Source organism: Rhincodon typus, chromosome 17 (assembly GCF_021869965.1).
Source record: "Rhincodon typus isolate 14 chromosome 17, sRhiTyp1.1, whole genome shotgun sequence".
Lineage (NCBI taxonomy): Eukaryota > Metazoa > Chordata > Chondrichthyes > Orectolobiformes > Rhincodontidae > Rhincodon > Rhincodon typus.
In genome coordinates this window covers 22,860,680-22,873,071 of record NC_063348.1, presented here as the reverse complement: position 1 = coordinate 22,873,071, position 12,392 = coordinate 22,860,680, and the positions used below count along the sequence as shown (strand labels likewise).

Sequence of the window (12,392 nt, the reverse complement as noted above, 5' to 3'; positions counted from 1 at the left end):
ACCACTGTGTTCCCACATCAACATTTCTGTCACAGACCTGCCGCAGTGTTCCATTGAGCCTCAGCACAAGCTCAAAGAATAGCATCTCTTTTTTCCACTATAGTCTCTAGGTTCAACATCGAGTTCAATAACTTTAGAGACTGATTCCAGCCTTCTATGTATTTTTTTACCCATCCGGCACCCAGTCCTGTTATGACACAGGTTGCTTTTAGGACAGTCACCCCATTCTCATGTACTCCTAGTTCCGTCATCACACTATATGGGTTGTATTGAGCACCGTGCCCCATTTTTTCACTCTTAGCTCTTATTCAACTTTTCTCCTGGCCTGTTGTACAATGATCACCTTGTTTACATACCCTTTCATATCTCTTTCTCTCTGGGCTTTGGCTCTACCCATTTGCTCACTTCTCCTCTTCGCCATCAACACCCTTCTCACCAACTTGCGTTCAGAATTAAATACCACATTTTCCTAGCTACTAACAGTTCCAAAGAAGAGGCCACTGGATTCAAACATTAACTCTGTTTTCTTCCTACAATTGCTGCCAAGACCTGCTTAGCTTCGCCAGCCGTTTCTATTTTTGTTTCTGCTTATTTATCAGCTTATCTTTAAAGTTATTTCTCACTCTCATTCTCTCTAAACATGCATGTTTCGAGCCTCTACCTTTACATACTGTAACTCTCTCTGACCTAGAGAGAATGCCCCTTCTTGTAACTGGAGGCCAAAAATGTAAGATAGTCAGTAAGAAATTCAGCAAGTAATTTAGAAAATAATAAAAACAACATACTGCGGACACTGGAGACCTGAAATAAAAACAGAATACTCAGCATCTATGGAGAGAGAAACAGAGTTAACATTTCATGTCAAACAAATTCAATTCTTCAGAATGAAATTTAGAGGAAACTCCTTCACACAAAAAAAATGGTAAGAATGTGAAATTTACTAGCATGGCAGATTGCTGAAGCAAATAGAGATGAAATTAAAGAAAATGAGACAAAAATATGAGTGAAAATAATGAATAGATAATCATAATGGTACAATAAATGACAAAATAGGAGAGGAAGCTCAAGTGAAGCATTAACACTGACTAACAGCCTCTTTCCATGCTATATACTCCATGTAACATTTTTCCCTTCATAAATTTCAGGGCACTTTAAAACTCACATGTGCGCTAATATGGCTTCCATTTTTTGAGAAAATAATAATCAAAATATAGTATTGTTTCCTTCTCGTTCAGCTGTTGCAGAATTCTAATATTTGATGTACAATTTGCAAAGTCATCACAACTTGCCTTTTGCAATAAATAATGCATTAAAATTACAATAAACCTTTTGTTAATAACATGCATTGTCAAAAATGAAGGTTATAAATATTTGAAGTATTCTTTTGTCACTGCAGTCTCAGTAGTTATGTTACACTAATCGTACAGGTTTCATGACGTTTATTACTCTGGTGTATTTTACAGTTGGTGATAATTGGCCTGGTATTTACTGTTAGTCTTTTGAAAAGCAGCCTATCATTTATCAATGGTTGTAATCACACGAGGAGGGCAGAATAAAGGCTCATGAATCAGATTATTTTGACCTGGGTGTTGCTTTGTTGACCTTAAACAGGACTCTTGACCTACTGAGTGTGGAACCTTTAAGCGTCAGAGCTTGAGTGGGGCCTAATAAATGGCTGTAACAGTATCAGAAATGCAGGAGGCATTTGATCTTAGAGTGAATGGCCAAGGAAGTAAGTCATGCCTAATTTTTAATGAGCAATTGAGTGTGCCCTGAGCACAAGGTGGAGTGGACTGAATTGAACCTGAAACTTTGGTCTGGATCTTTGAGGAAGGAAGAAGGATACAGGTTCTACATTCCTGACTTGGCTCCTCCATTGCTGGGTATGCAGCTCCTAGACCCCAGGAAGTTTCTTGGAATCAGGCCTACTTCTCAAAGACTCCTATTTTATAGACATTCAGAGGTGAAAATAACTTTAAAAACATCTTATCCATACACCTCCAAACATTACAAAGGGCTTTCATACCCTCCATGACAACTCCATGAACAGCCCCCTCATAGCCAAGGTCTTTTTCCCAGGGTAGGGGAGTCCAAAACTAGACAGCATAGGTTTAAAGTGAGTGGGAAAGAATTAAAAGGGATTTAAGGGGCAACTTTTTCACATAGAGGGTGGTGCATGTATGTAATGAGCTGCCAGAGGAAGTGGTGGAGACTGGTACAATTACAGCATTTAAAAGGTTTCTGGATGGATACAAAGCATTTAGAAGGATATGGGACAAAGCTGGCAAATAGGACTAGATTAATTTAGGATGTCTAGTTGGCATGGACAATCTGGACTGAAGGATCTGTTTCCGTGCTGTACATCTCTATGACTCCAAGAACCATTTCCACATGCTGTGGTAGAATAGGGTTCATTTTCTTTTCTGTACAGAGCATGTACGAGATTAATGGGCATGGAAGTGCCCTATGTTGGCTTATGGAAGTCTGAGAGGCCAGGTGGGTTGGATGGAGGGCGATTGGTTACATGGAGAGTACAGTACCTAGTGTGGAGAGGTGGAAAGGCCTGTGTTTCGATGGAAGGGACAAGAGGCTGTCGGAGGTGATTGAGGGCAGAAGTTGGCATGGATTGGAGGTGGGGGGAACAGCTTGAAAGGACATAAGGGATAGAGGGTGTAATATTGAACAAAATGACTAATACAAAAGTTCCAGAGAATGTAAAACCTTTTTAACCAGCTCTCCAAACAGCTCATGTGGCTGTTTCCAAACTGTTTCCAGGGCAGCAGACCTGACTTCAACATATATCCATACAAACACATCGTTCTCAAGCCCCCACACCATCCTGCCCTCTGGATGCCAGAAGGAAAACCATACCTTTGGAGACATTTTCTTCCGAGGCTCACGTACCAAGCCAGGAAATGATATGACCTGTGCTACCCACAGCCAATGAACTCTGCTTCTCTCTTCACAAATGCTGTTAGACCTCCTGAGTATTTGCAGCATTTTCTGTTTTATATCAAATTTTCAACATCAGCTGTATTTTGCTGCTGAAGTTACAGATCTTCCAGCTATCCAGTTTCTGCATAGTTTGAATGCATTCTTCATATCATGCCTTAAGGGAGGATTTAACCTAGTTTGTAAGGGAGATGGGAACCTGATGGCAATTCAAAATGGGAGGCAGAAATTCAGTGAATGACTCCAAACGACTGAGGAATCAGTGATTACTAAGTGTATAAAACATGATTTTTGCAGTGTGGGTAACATGTAAGTACAAGGCAAATACCAAATGAAGCTGATGGTCTCATGGTACAGATGGACAGATGGCAGCAAGATATCATTGCTATAATAGAAACTTGGCTTAAAGGGGGGGGCAGCCTGATATCCCTAAATATAAAGTTTTCAGGCAAGGTAGGGAAGTAGCATTATTGGTTACAGAATCAACAACAGCTGTCAGAAGGGATAATATACTGAATTAAGTATTAAATTTAAAAAGTCAAAAGAACTGCAGATGCTGTAAATCAGAAACAAAACCAGAAATTGCTGGAAAAGCTCAACAGGTCCGGCGGCATTTGTGAAGAGAAATCAGAGGTAACGTTTTGGGTCGAGTGATCCTTCCTCAGAACTATTAAATAAGGCCTTACGGGTTGACCTCAAATGAAAAAGAGGAGCAGACACACTACTCGACATGTAATATAGACTCTCTAATGGTGGGAGAGAGTTAGGGGAGCAGATATATAGGTAACGCTCTGGGCAGAAAAAACAACATGACAATAATAATTGGGGACTTCAATTACTCACTTATCAACTGGGATACAAACAATGTGAAAGGCACAGAGGGCACATGATTCTTGAACTGCATCAAGAGAAGCCCAACAAGATATAATTTCAGGTTTAGTGTTAGGAAATGAAGCTGGGTAGGTGGATGAAGTAGCATTGGGTGACAATTTTGGAGTTAGTGATTAAAATACAGTTTGATTTAGTGTCATCATGAAAAATGACAAAGATTGGACATGACTACAACTTCTAAACTGGGGAAGGCAAATATGACAAAACTGAGATATGATTTAGCAAAAGTGGACTGGACATAGCTACTTGAAGGAAAATCAATGGCACATTATTGAGAGGCATTCAAAAACAAGATTCCATGGCAGAACAGCAACATGTCCCCACAAAGATAAACAGTGGTACTGCCAAATCTAAGATCCCCTGGCTATCCAGAGGCATACAGCTCAGGATAAAACAGAGAAATAGAGAATGGTAATCTCAAAAAAGTAACATTTCAGGAATCTTAGAGGAGTATAGAATGTATAGGGATAAAGTGAAAAGGGACTTTGGCATAGAAAAGGGAAAACACCTTTAAACAAGGATGCTTCCACTCTATCCCAGCTCATTATTTTGAGCACCTCAATTTAGTTACCACCTCCTCTGTTCTAGAGGAAGACATCTAAGGATGTTTTATCAGTGCTTTAAGAACAAGAGGATAAATAAGTGAAGGGTCAGGATTATTAAAAATACACATGGTAAAATGTATATTGGATGCAGAAGGATGCAGGTTTCTTATTGAGAACTTTGCTTCTGTCTTCACAAAGGAAGGGGAATATGCAAGCATTCTAATTAAAGAAGAAAAATATGAAATATTCAATAAAATAAGCATAATAAGAAGAGAAATATTGGAGGAATTGACTTCCTCAAAAGTGAATGAATCACCAGAACCTGAAGAATTTTATCTAAAGCCATTGATAATGCAGTCAATACTGAGAGGTTGGATTAACTATTACTTAGAAAGGCATGGCTTAACTATATATCGTCAGCAAGGTTTTGTTAAGGGAATGTGGTGTCTTACTAAGTTAATTGAATTATTTGAAGAAGTAACAAGGAGGATTGATCAAAGTTGTGCAGTACATGTTCGTGACATGGATTTTAGCAAGACATTTAACAAGGTCAAACTTGGCTAATGATCAAAGAATTAAAGCCCATTGGATACATTGCAAATTATTTTGTGCCAATGTGGCAAATTCTTTCCAAAATTGGCTCAGTAACTGGAAATAAAGGGTCGATGGATGTGAATGGAAAGTGGTTTCCAGAGGTGTTCCACAGGGGTCTGTGTTGGGTCCCTTGTTCATTGTGGTATTTATTAATGATTTAAGCTTAAATGTTAGAGGTGTAATTGGGAGATTTACAGATGACACAAAAAATGACTAACGCTGATAGTAAAGACATGGCTGTTGACTGCAGGATGATATTGATTTGGCTGAGGGAGCAGAAAAGTGGTTAATGGAATGCTACGCATTGAGGAGAGGGTGGATGGGTGGAAACAAAGCAAGGGAATACCTCATTAACAGGAGGATATTGAGAAAATTAAATGAAGTGAGAGACCTTGGGAGTGCACATCCCCCACCAACTTCCAAAGGTTTTAGGACAGGTACATAAGGTAATAAAGAAGGCGTATAGGAGACTTTCCTTCATTGGGCTTGGCATCAAATACAAAAGCTGGGATGTAATACTGAAACTGTACATGACACTGGTTGGGCCCCAGCTGGAATTCAGTGTACTGTTTAGGCCTCCACATTACATGAAAGATGTAATTGCTCTCAAGAGGCAGAGCAGAAATTTACGAGAATGTTACCAGGGCTTGAAAATTGCAGCGAAGAGGAAAGATTGGATAAATGTGTTTCCCTGAGAACAGAGGAGGTGGTGACTAATTTGAGGGTACACAAAATAATGACCTTGGATAGAGTGGAGAGGGATGACCTGTTTCCCTGGTAGAGAATTCAATTACAGATTTTACATGATTGCTGGAAGGCTTAGAAGAAGCATGAGGAAAAACCTTTTCATTCAGAGGGTGGTGTGTGTCTGGAATTCACCTTGGGGTTTGAGGTGAATGGAAAACCTCAACTCATTTAAAGGAAATTTGGAACAACACCTGAAGTGCTGTAACCTGTAAGTCTATGTACCAGGTGCTGGAAAGTGAGATGAGAATGGGCAGATAGTTTAATTCAGCTGGCATAGACCTAAAGGGCCAAATGACCTTTCTCTAGGCTGTATACAATTCTTAGAACATCATGTCTGATTTGAAATAAGCACGAAGAGATCAGAATAGGTCTAATGCTTTCTGTTGGAAATTTTGAGTGTTCCCAAAGACAAAGATATTCATTTTGCTTTGGTATTGGAAGAGTATAGTAGAGATTGGAGTAACTGGACAGGAGAGAGAAGTTTGCAATTTTTATTGGTAATTTGTGTCACATCTGTGAACAGAGTTTATGCATTAGGTCAATGACCTTTTGCCATAATTGACAAATTTATTGTGCATCCATTTAATTTGCACAAGAAGGGGGCAGATGTCCGCAATAAAAATAAATCAATACAGAGAGTCAGGAAACAATTAGAATTCTGCTGTTTCACTCCCAGAATTTGGTAAACATACAAATTAAATAAAGAAATAAAATTACTGGATGGAACTTCAACTAGCAGTTGAGAATTTAGGAGTTTGGTGGGGTTAAACATATGGAAATTGACAGGTTGTAGATAAATTGGTTCTGACCCATCAATTTCGTCAGCACATTAAGCTGTGGGTGAGCAACCCCCTCAGGAAAGATGTTTATAGCTACTTAGGAGAAAATTTTACCGTGTTAGGTTTTATGATTTTACTATGGCTGCATGTTTACCTCAAACTCAGTTGTGAAAGGGGTGACATGGTGGCTCAGTGGTTAGCAAGACTGCCTCACAGTGCCAGAGATCAGGCTCGATTCAAGCCTCGGGCGACTGTCTGTGTGGAGTTTGCACGTTCTCCCTGTGTCTGCATGGGTTTCCTCCGGGAGTTCTGGTTTCCTCCCACAGTCCAAAGATGTGCAGGTTAGGTGAATCAGCCATGCTAAATTGCCCATAGTATCCAGGGATGTGCAGGCGAGGTGGGATAGCCATGGGAGAAACTATGGGATGCTCTTCAGAGGGCCGGTGCAGACTAGATGGGCTAAATGGCCTGTTCCTGCACTGTATGGATTCTATGATTCTGACGCAGTGAGAATTAAGGGGGCTGAAGAAATAGCACTCAAAAATAGCTTACAAAAAGCTTACTTCCTAAGTGTGGGATAGATTTTTGATCTATTTCAATAAACTTCCATTAATTTATGAAGCTATTCCACTAGTTTGCCAACTTTGACTAGTTTTTAAAGCCTGTCCATTTAATCTTCACTTTGAAGCTGGAATCTCTCAAATCAGTATAGCTGCCATTTATGCTGTATTTTGTTCAAGCTCTGGTGAGGACCAAGATGATCAGCAAGATTCACAACAATGTCAGCACCAAAACATGACAAATGAAGCAGCAGCATGTTGCATACAGATATAATACAGAAATCAGGTTACATTTTGGATGTGTCACTGTACTCACTTTTCCTGCCCTGATTAGGTCATTAAACCATCTTAGTCACTGAATCCAGGAGTGCATGACTACATTCTCACTGTTTACTTCCCAAGTAACATCCAGCCATACCTTTCTCTTTTTGCCAGCATGCACATTCCTTTCATCATTTCTTCAGAGAACAGTAACTCCATTTGGGCACTTACAGGCATCAATATCATATGTAGTGAAGCATCACTGCAGTGAGACACAGATTTTGAAACACTGGAACCAAAACTATTAATATAAGGTAGACACTAATAAATTCAACAAAGAATTCAGGTGAAGCTTCTTTATCCAGAGAATATCCAAGGATCATCCCCTGGACTCAGTTTGTTATGGTCTGCTATCTTTAAGGATAAAATCTCTAATTTTTTACTATAGTCCTTTACTATAGTCATCGAGAGGGACAGGAGCAGACAATATGGGAAAGTATTTAATTGGGGGAGGGGGAATTATCATGCTATTAGGCAAGAACTGCAGAGCATAAATTGGGAACAGATGTTCTCAGGGAAATGCACGACAGAAATGTGGAGGTTGTTTAGGGAGCACTTGCTACGAGTTCTGGATAGGTTTGTCCCACTGAGGCAAGGAAGGGATGGTAAGATGAAGAAACATTGGATGACAAGACATGTGGAACATCTAGTCAAGAAGAAGAAGGAAGCTTACTTAAGGTTGAGGAAGCAAGGATCAGATAGGGCTCTAGAGGACTACAAGGTAGCCAGGAAGGAAGTGAAGAATGGACTTAGAAGAGCTAGAAGGGGGTTTGAAAACGCCTTCATGGGTAGGATTAAGGAAAACCCCAAGGCGCCTTGGGGTTTTCCTTAATCCTACCCACGAAGGCTTTTTCATTTCTAGCACATCCTCCTTCCTAACATCAACCTATTTCAGCAAAGTATTGAAGCAAAGTATTCATTAAGGATCTTCCCAACCTCCCCTGACTCCTTCTTGAGGAACAAGAGGATGGCCAGAGTTGGGGTAGGGCCAATCAGGGATAGTGGAGGGAATTTGTGTGTGGAGTCAGAGGAGGTTGGGGAGGTCCTTAATGAATACTTTGCTTCAGTATTCACCAGTGAGAGGGACCTTGACGTTTGTGAGGACAGCGTGAAACAGGCTGATATGCTGGAAAAGGTTGATATTAAGAAGGAGGACGTGCTAGAAATTTTAAAAAACATGAGGATAGATAAGTCCCCTGGGCCAGACAGGATATACCCAAGGTTACTATGGAAAGCGAGGGAAGAGATTACTGCGCCTTTGGTGATGATCTTTGTGTCCTCACTGTCCACTGGAGTAGTACCAATGATTGGAGGGTGGCAAATGTTCAAGAAAAGGAATAGGGATAATCCTGGGAATTACACACCAGTCAGTCTTACTTCTGTGGTGGGCAAATTATTGGAGAGGATTCTGAGAGATAGTATTTATGATTATTTGGAAAATCATAGTTTGATTAAAAATTACTCGGATGAGGAAGTGGAAGGGTAGATTCGTAAGTTTGCTGATGACACAAAGGTTGGTGGAGTTGTGCATAGTGTGGAGGGCTATTGTAGGTTGCAACGGAACATTGACAGGATGCAGAGCTGGGCAAAGAAGTGGCAGATGGAATTCAAACTTGAAAAGTGTGAAGTGATTCATTTTGGAAGGTCAAATTTGAATGCAGAATACAGGATTAATGGTAGGATTCTTGGCAATGTGGAGGAACAGAGGGATCTTGGGGTCCATGTCCATAGATCCCTCAAAGTTGCTACCCAAGTTGAAAGCGTTATAAAGAAGGCACATGATGTGTTGGCGTTTCTTGGCAGGGGAATTGAGTTTCAGAGCCGTGAGGTTATGCTGCAGCTCTATAAAACCCTGGTTAGACCAAACTTGGAACATTGTGTTCAGTTCTGGTCACCTCATTATAGGAAGGATGTGGAAGCTTTAGAGAGGGTGCAGAGGAGATTTACCAGTATGCTACCTGGACTGGAGGGCAGGTCTTATGAGGAAAGGTTGAGGGAGCTAGGGCTTTTCTCATTGGAGCGAAGAAGGATGAGAGGTGACTTGATAGAGGTGTACAGGATGATGAGAGGCATAGATAGATATCCAGAGACTTTTTCCCAGGGCGGTAATGACTATTACGAGGGGGCATAATTTTAAGGTGATTGGAGGAAGTTATAGGGGAGATGTCAGAGGTGGGTTCTTTACACAGAGAGTGCTGGGTGCGTGGAATGTGCTGTCGGCGGTGGTAGTGGAGTCAGATACATTAGGGACATTTAAGCGACTCTTGGATAGACACATGGATGATAGTAAAATAAAGGGTATGCAGGGTAATTTGATCTTAGAGTGGGATAATAGGTCGGCACAACATCGTGGGCTGAAGAGCCTGTACTGTGCTGTATTGTTCTATGTTCTATGCTCTAATGTTTATCACAGTTTGCACACTTATCTACATTCTGAGTGGTTGTATGGCGGCTTCATAATTTTTAAATCCTATTCCATGATATTGCTATTTCAGGGTGATATTCAAAGGTTATGCAAAGTTGAGTTGCAAAATGACTGAAAGTTAGCAGCTCTTATTTCACGGTCAGCAATTAAACCACAATGTTCACCATTGAACTGTGAGAAAGATGACTGCAAAAAACTAACAATCCATGTTAGTAAAATGAACCACATGGTATGATTTCAAACTATAAAGATTAGAAAAAAAAATTGCTGTGCAATCACTGTACAGAATTTGCTGATCTAAGTTTGAAGCACAGGAGTTGGACAATGAACCTCAATAGAGTGACTACTTATAGGGTGATACATCATATGAAGTGCACAAATGTCAATGTCAAGTGAAAGCAAGTTTGATATCAATGTCATACATTTTCTATAACAGACAGGTTTTTCAAACAATCACTATTTAGTTAGTACTTAATGAATAGTTAAGTTAGCAAGGAGCTGAGAAGGTGATGGCAGGAATGGAACCCACATAAAATATAAAACTTGCTGCAATATAAATTGCAACATCTTTGGTTTCTTCAACATAATAAACATCCCAAGGTACTTTGTAGAAGCACATTTAAAAAAAAAGCTGAAAAAGAAAAAAAAGGCAGATATGCTTGGTCAAAGAATTAGAAAACTCTTAAAGGAGTAAAGCAAGATAGGGAGATGTAGATATTTGGGTAGGAAATTCTGGAGAGAAGGGTGGAGGCAGCTGAAGGCAGTTATTGCTTTTTATATATTTTTGCCATACTTTCTTCCTCTTCACAGTCAACGGGTTAGAATAAAATACCAAGGACATTAAACAGTTTAGTGCTATTACGTGAGTGTACTGCCTTGATAGTGTTACAAAACACTGTTTCTAACTCCGCCTACCTCCACACACACACACACAGACACACTTGCAACAATAAAGACTGGGAAATCTATTTGGTCCTCCGTCAATCACGAAGTGCTACTGGAATCAATTGGAATGCCCAAACCTTACTCTCTTGGCTGGGAAGTCCTCATTTATTACATAGCCTGCATTGGCATCAATGCTGAGATATGCCTTGTGCTCCATAATGCTTAGGTAATTATAGACGAGGCATCCATAATCACCCAAATATTAAACAAACATTGAAAACTATATTTTTAAAAACACTCATTCAATTGACTTTATTTCAGGAACTGAACTGACCTAAACGCATTTGGTTGGAAATATGGATTCTGCCAGGAAAAATTAACCTCATTATTTATTGAGAACTGTATGATCGCCGGATTATACCGGGTTCAATGAAGATTGTTAGCTTCTTTGGAAGTGGCATTAAGGAAAAAAAACTAATTTACTATTATGTTTGATTGAGACATCAGTAATATTCTTCATTTTATTGTATCATTTTGTTATATAGTGTCTCGAAGGCAATGTCCTTTTTTTTGTTAAGGTAAAACGTTCCCAATATATGTTAGAGTCCAGGCGTCTTAACATGTGTCTGGATGCAATATACTGGATTTCTTCGCGCAGTTGCCAATAGTTTTCATTACGATATCGCATTTCAATGGGTTCACTGTGGTGAATCTACTGCCAAGAGTTTATGGAAGTGTGTCCCTCTGCTCCTCTGACGGCGCTCGACTCCCAGGGTTGAGTGAGATCGTTCCCGGGCAGAGCGATTGCTCAGACCAGGGGAAACATTCCGGAAACTTTATCACAAATATCAACATTTACTTGCGCTTTACTCCAGGTACACCGTTCGAACACTACGAAAACAGAGCTGAATGGAAACAGACAATTTTTTCAGGAAACTAACAATGCCCTTCCCCCACCTGTTATTGATACTACTGGGTCCATAGTCTCACATAACCTAAGCTTACGAACTCTTCTTTGAGTACAGCAACAACGTCCTAACGCTAATAGAAATACGTTCAAGATAAGTGAAAAGCTGCGTAGTTTTCAAATTTTGCAACTTCCCTCGCTCCCTACCTTATGTCTGAATTCTCTGGCCACCTTTTTCTCCATTCTGGCAGGCTGGATGCGATGGGAACAAGGAATGACCGGCCCCTTTTCCTCTGAACCCGCTGGGTGTGGAGAGCTCGCAGTTAATGACAGCAGACAGGGCGAGATAATAAAACAAACTTTAAACATGATTTGTGTCTCTGTGAAGTATCACCGTTCGCATGTATGCTTCTGCTGTCACTGCATTGCTTTACTTTAAGTTGTTAAAATGTTCACGTTCATTTATAAAGCCGTTTGTTCAGTTATTTTTTTAAAAGAATACCCATTCTGCACAGGCAGACAAATACAATCCAAATAAATCTCATGTATATAATATCTAGCTGTATGTTTTAAGGTGTCTTAATAGTTTTTTTTCTGTGTTTATTTCAAGGTTCCCTGAGCAAAACACCATGGACCTGATTTAAAAGAAAGAACATTTGTTTAATCAATCTGTTTAGAGACGTTATGACGCACCTCCACCAACTGAGAGATTTGAACCTAGATTTTCTGGCCTGGAGCTAGGAACGCTACCACTGCCGCATAAGCCCCCCAGCATGGTTCTGGCAA

At 40.1% G+C, this 12,392-nt stretch overlaps 1 protein-coding gene across 1 annotated transcript in view; it reads right to left on the bottom strand.

Annotated features, from left to right (window-relative positions):
- ush1c (Usher syndrome 1C) overlaps positions 1-12,392 on the bottom strand; it is a 180,690-nt gene extending 168,298 nt beyond the window's left edge. Inside the window, exons 1-2 of the mRNA XM_048607099.1 lie at positions 12,300-12,392; positions 11,814-11,908 (exon numbers count right to left, since the gene is read on the bottom strand). Of these exons, the coding sequence (XP_048463056.1) occupies positions 11,814-11,908; positions 12,300-12,381 (177 nt within the window). The 5' untranslated portion in view covers positions 12,382-12,392. The remainder of the gene's footprint in view (positions 1-11,813; positions 11,909-12,299) is intronic.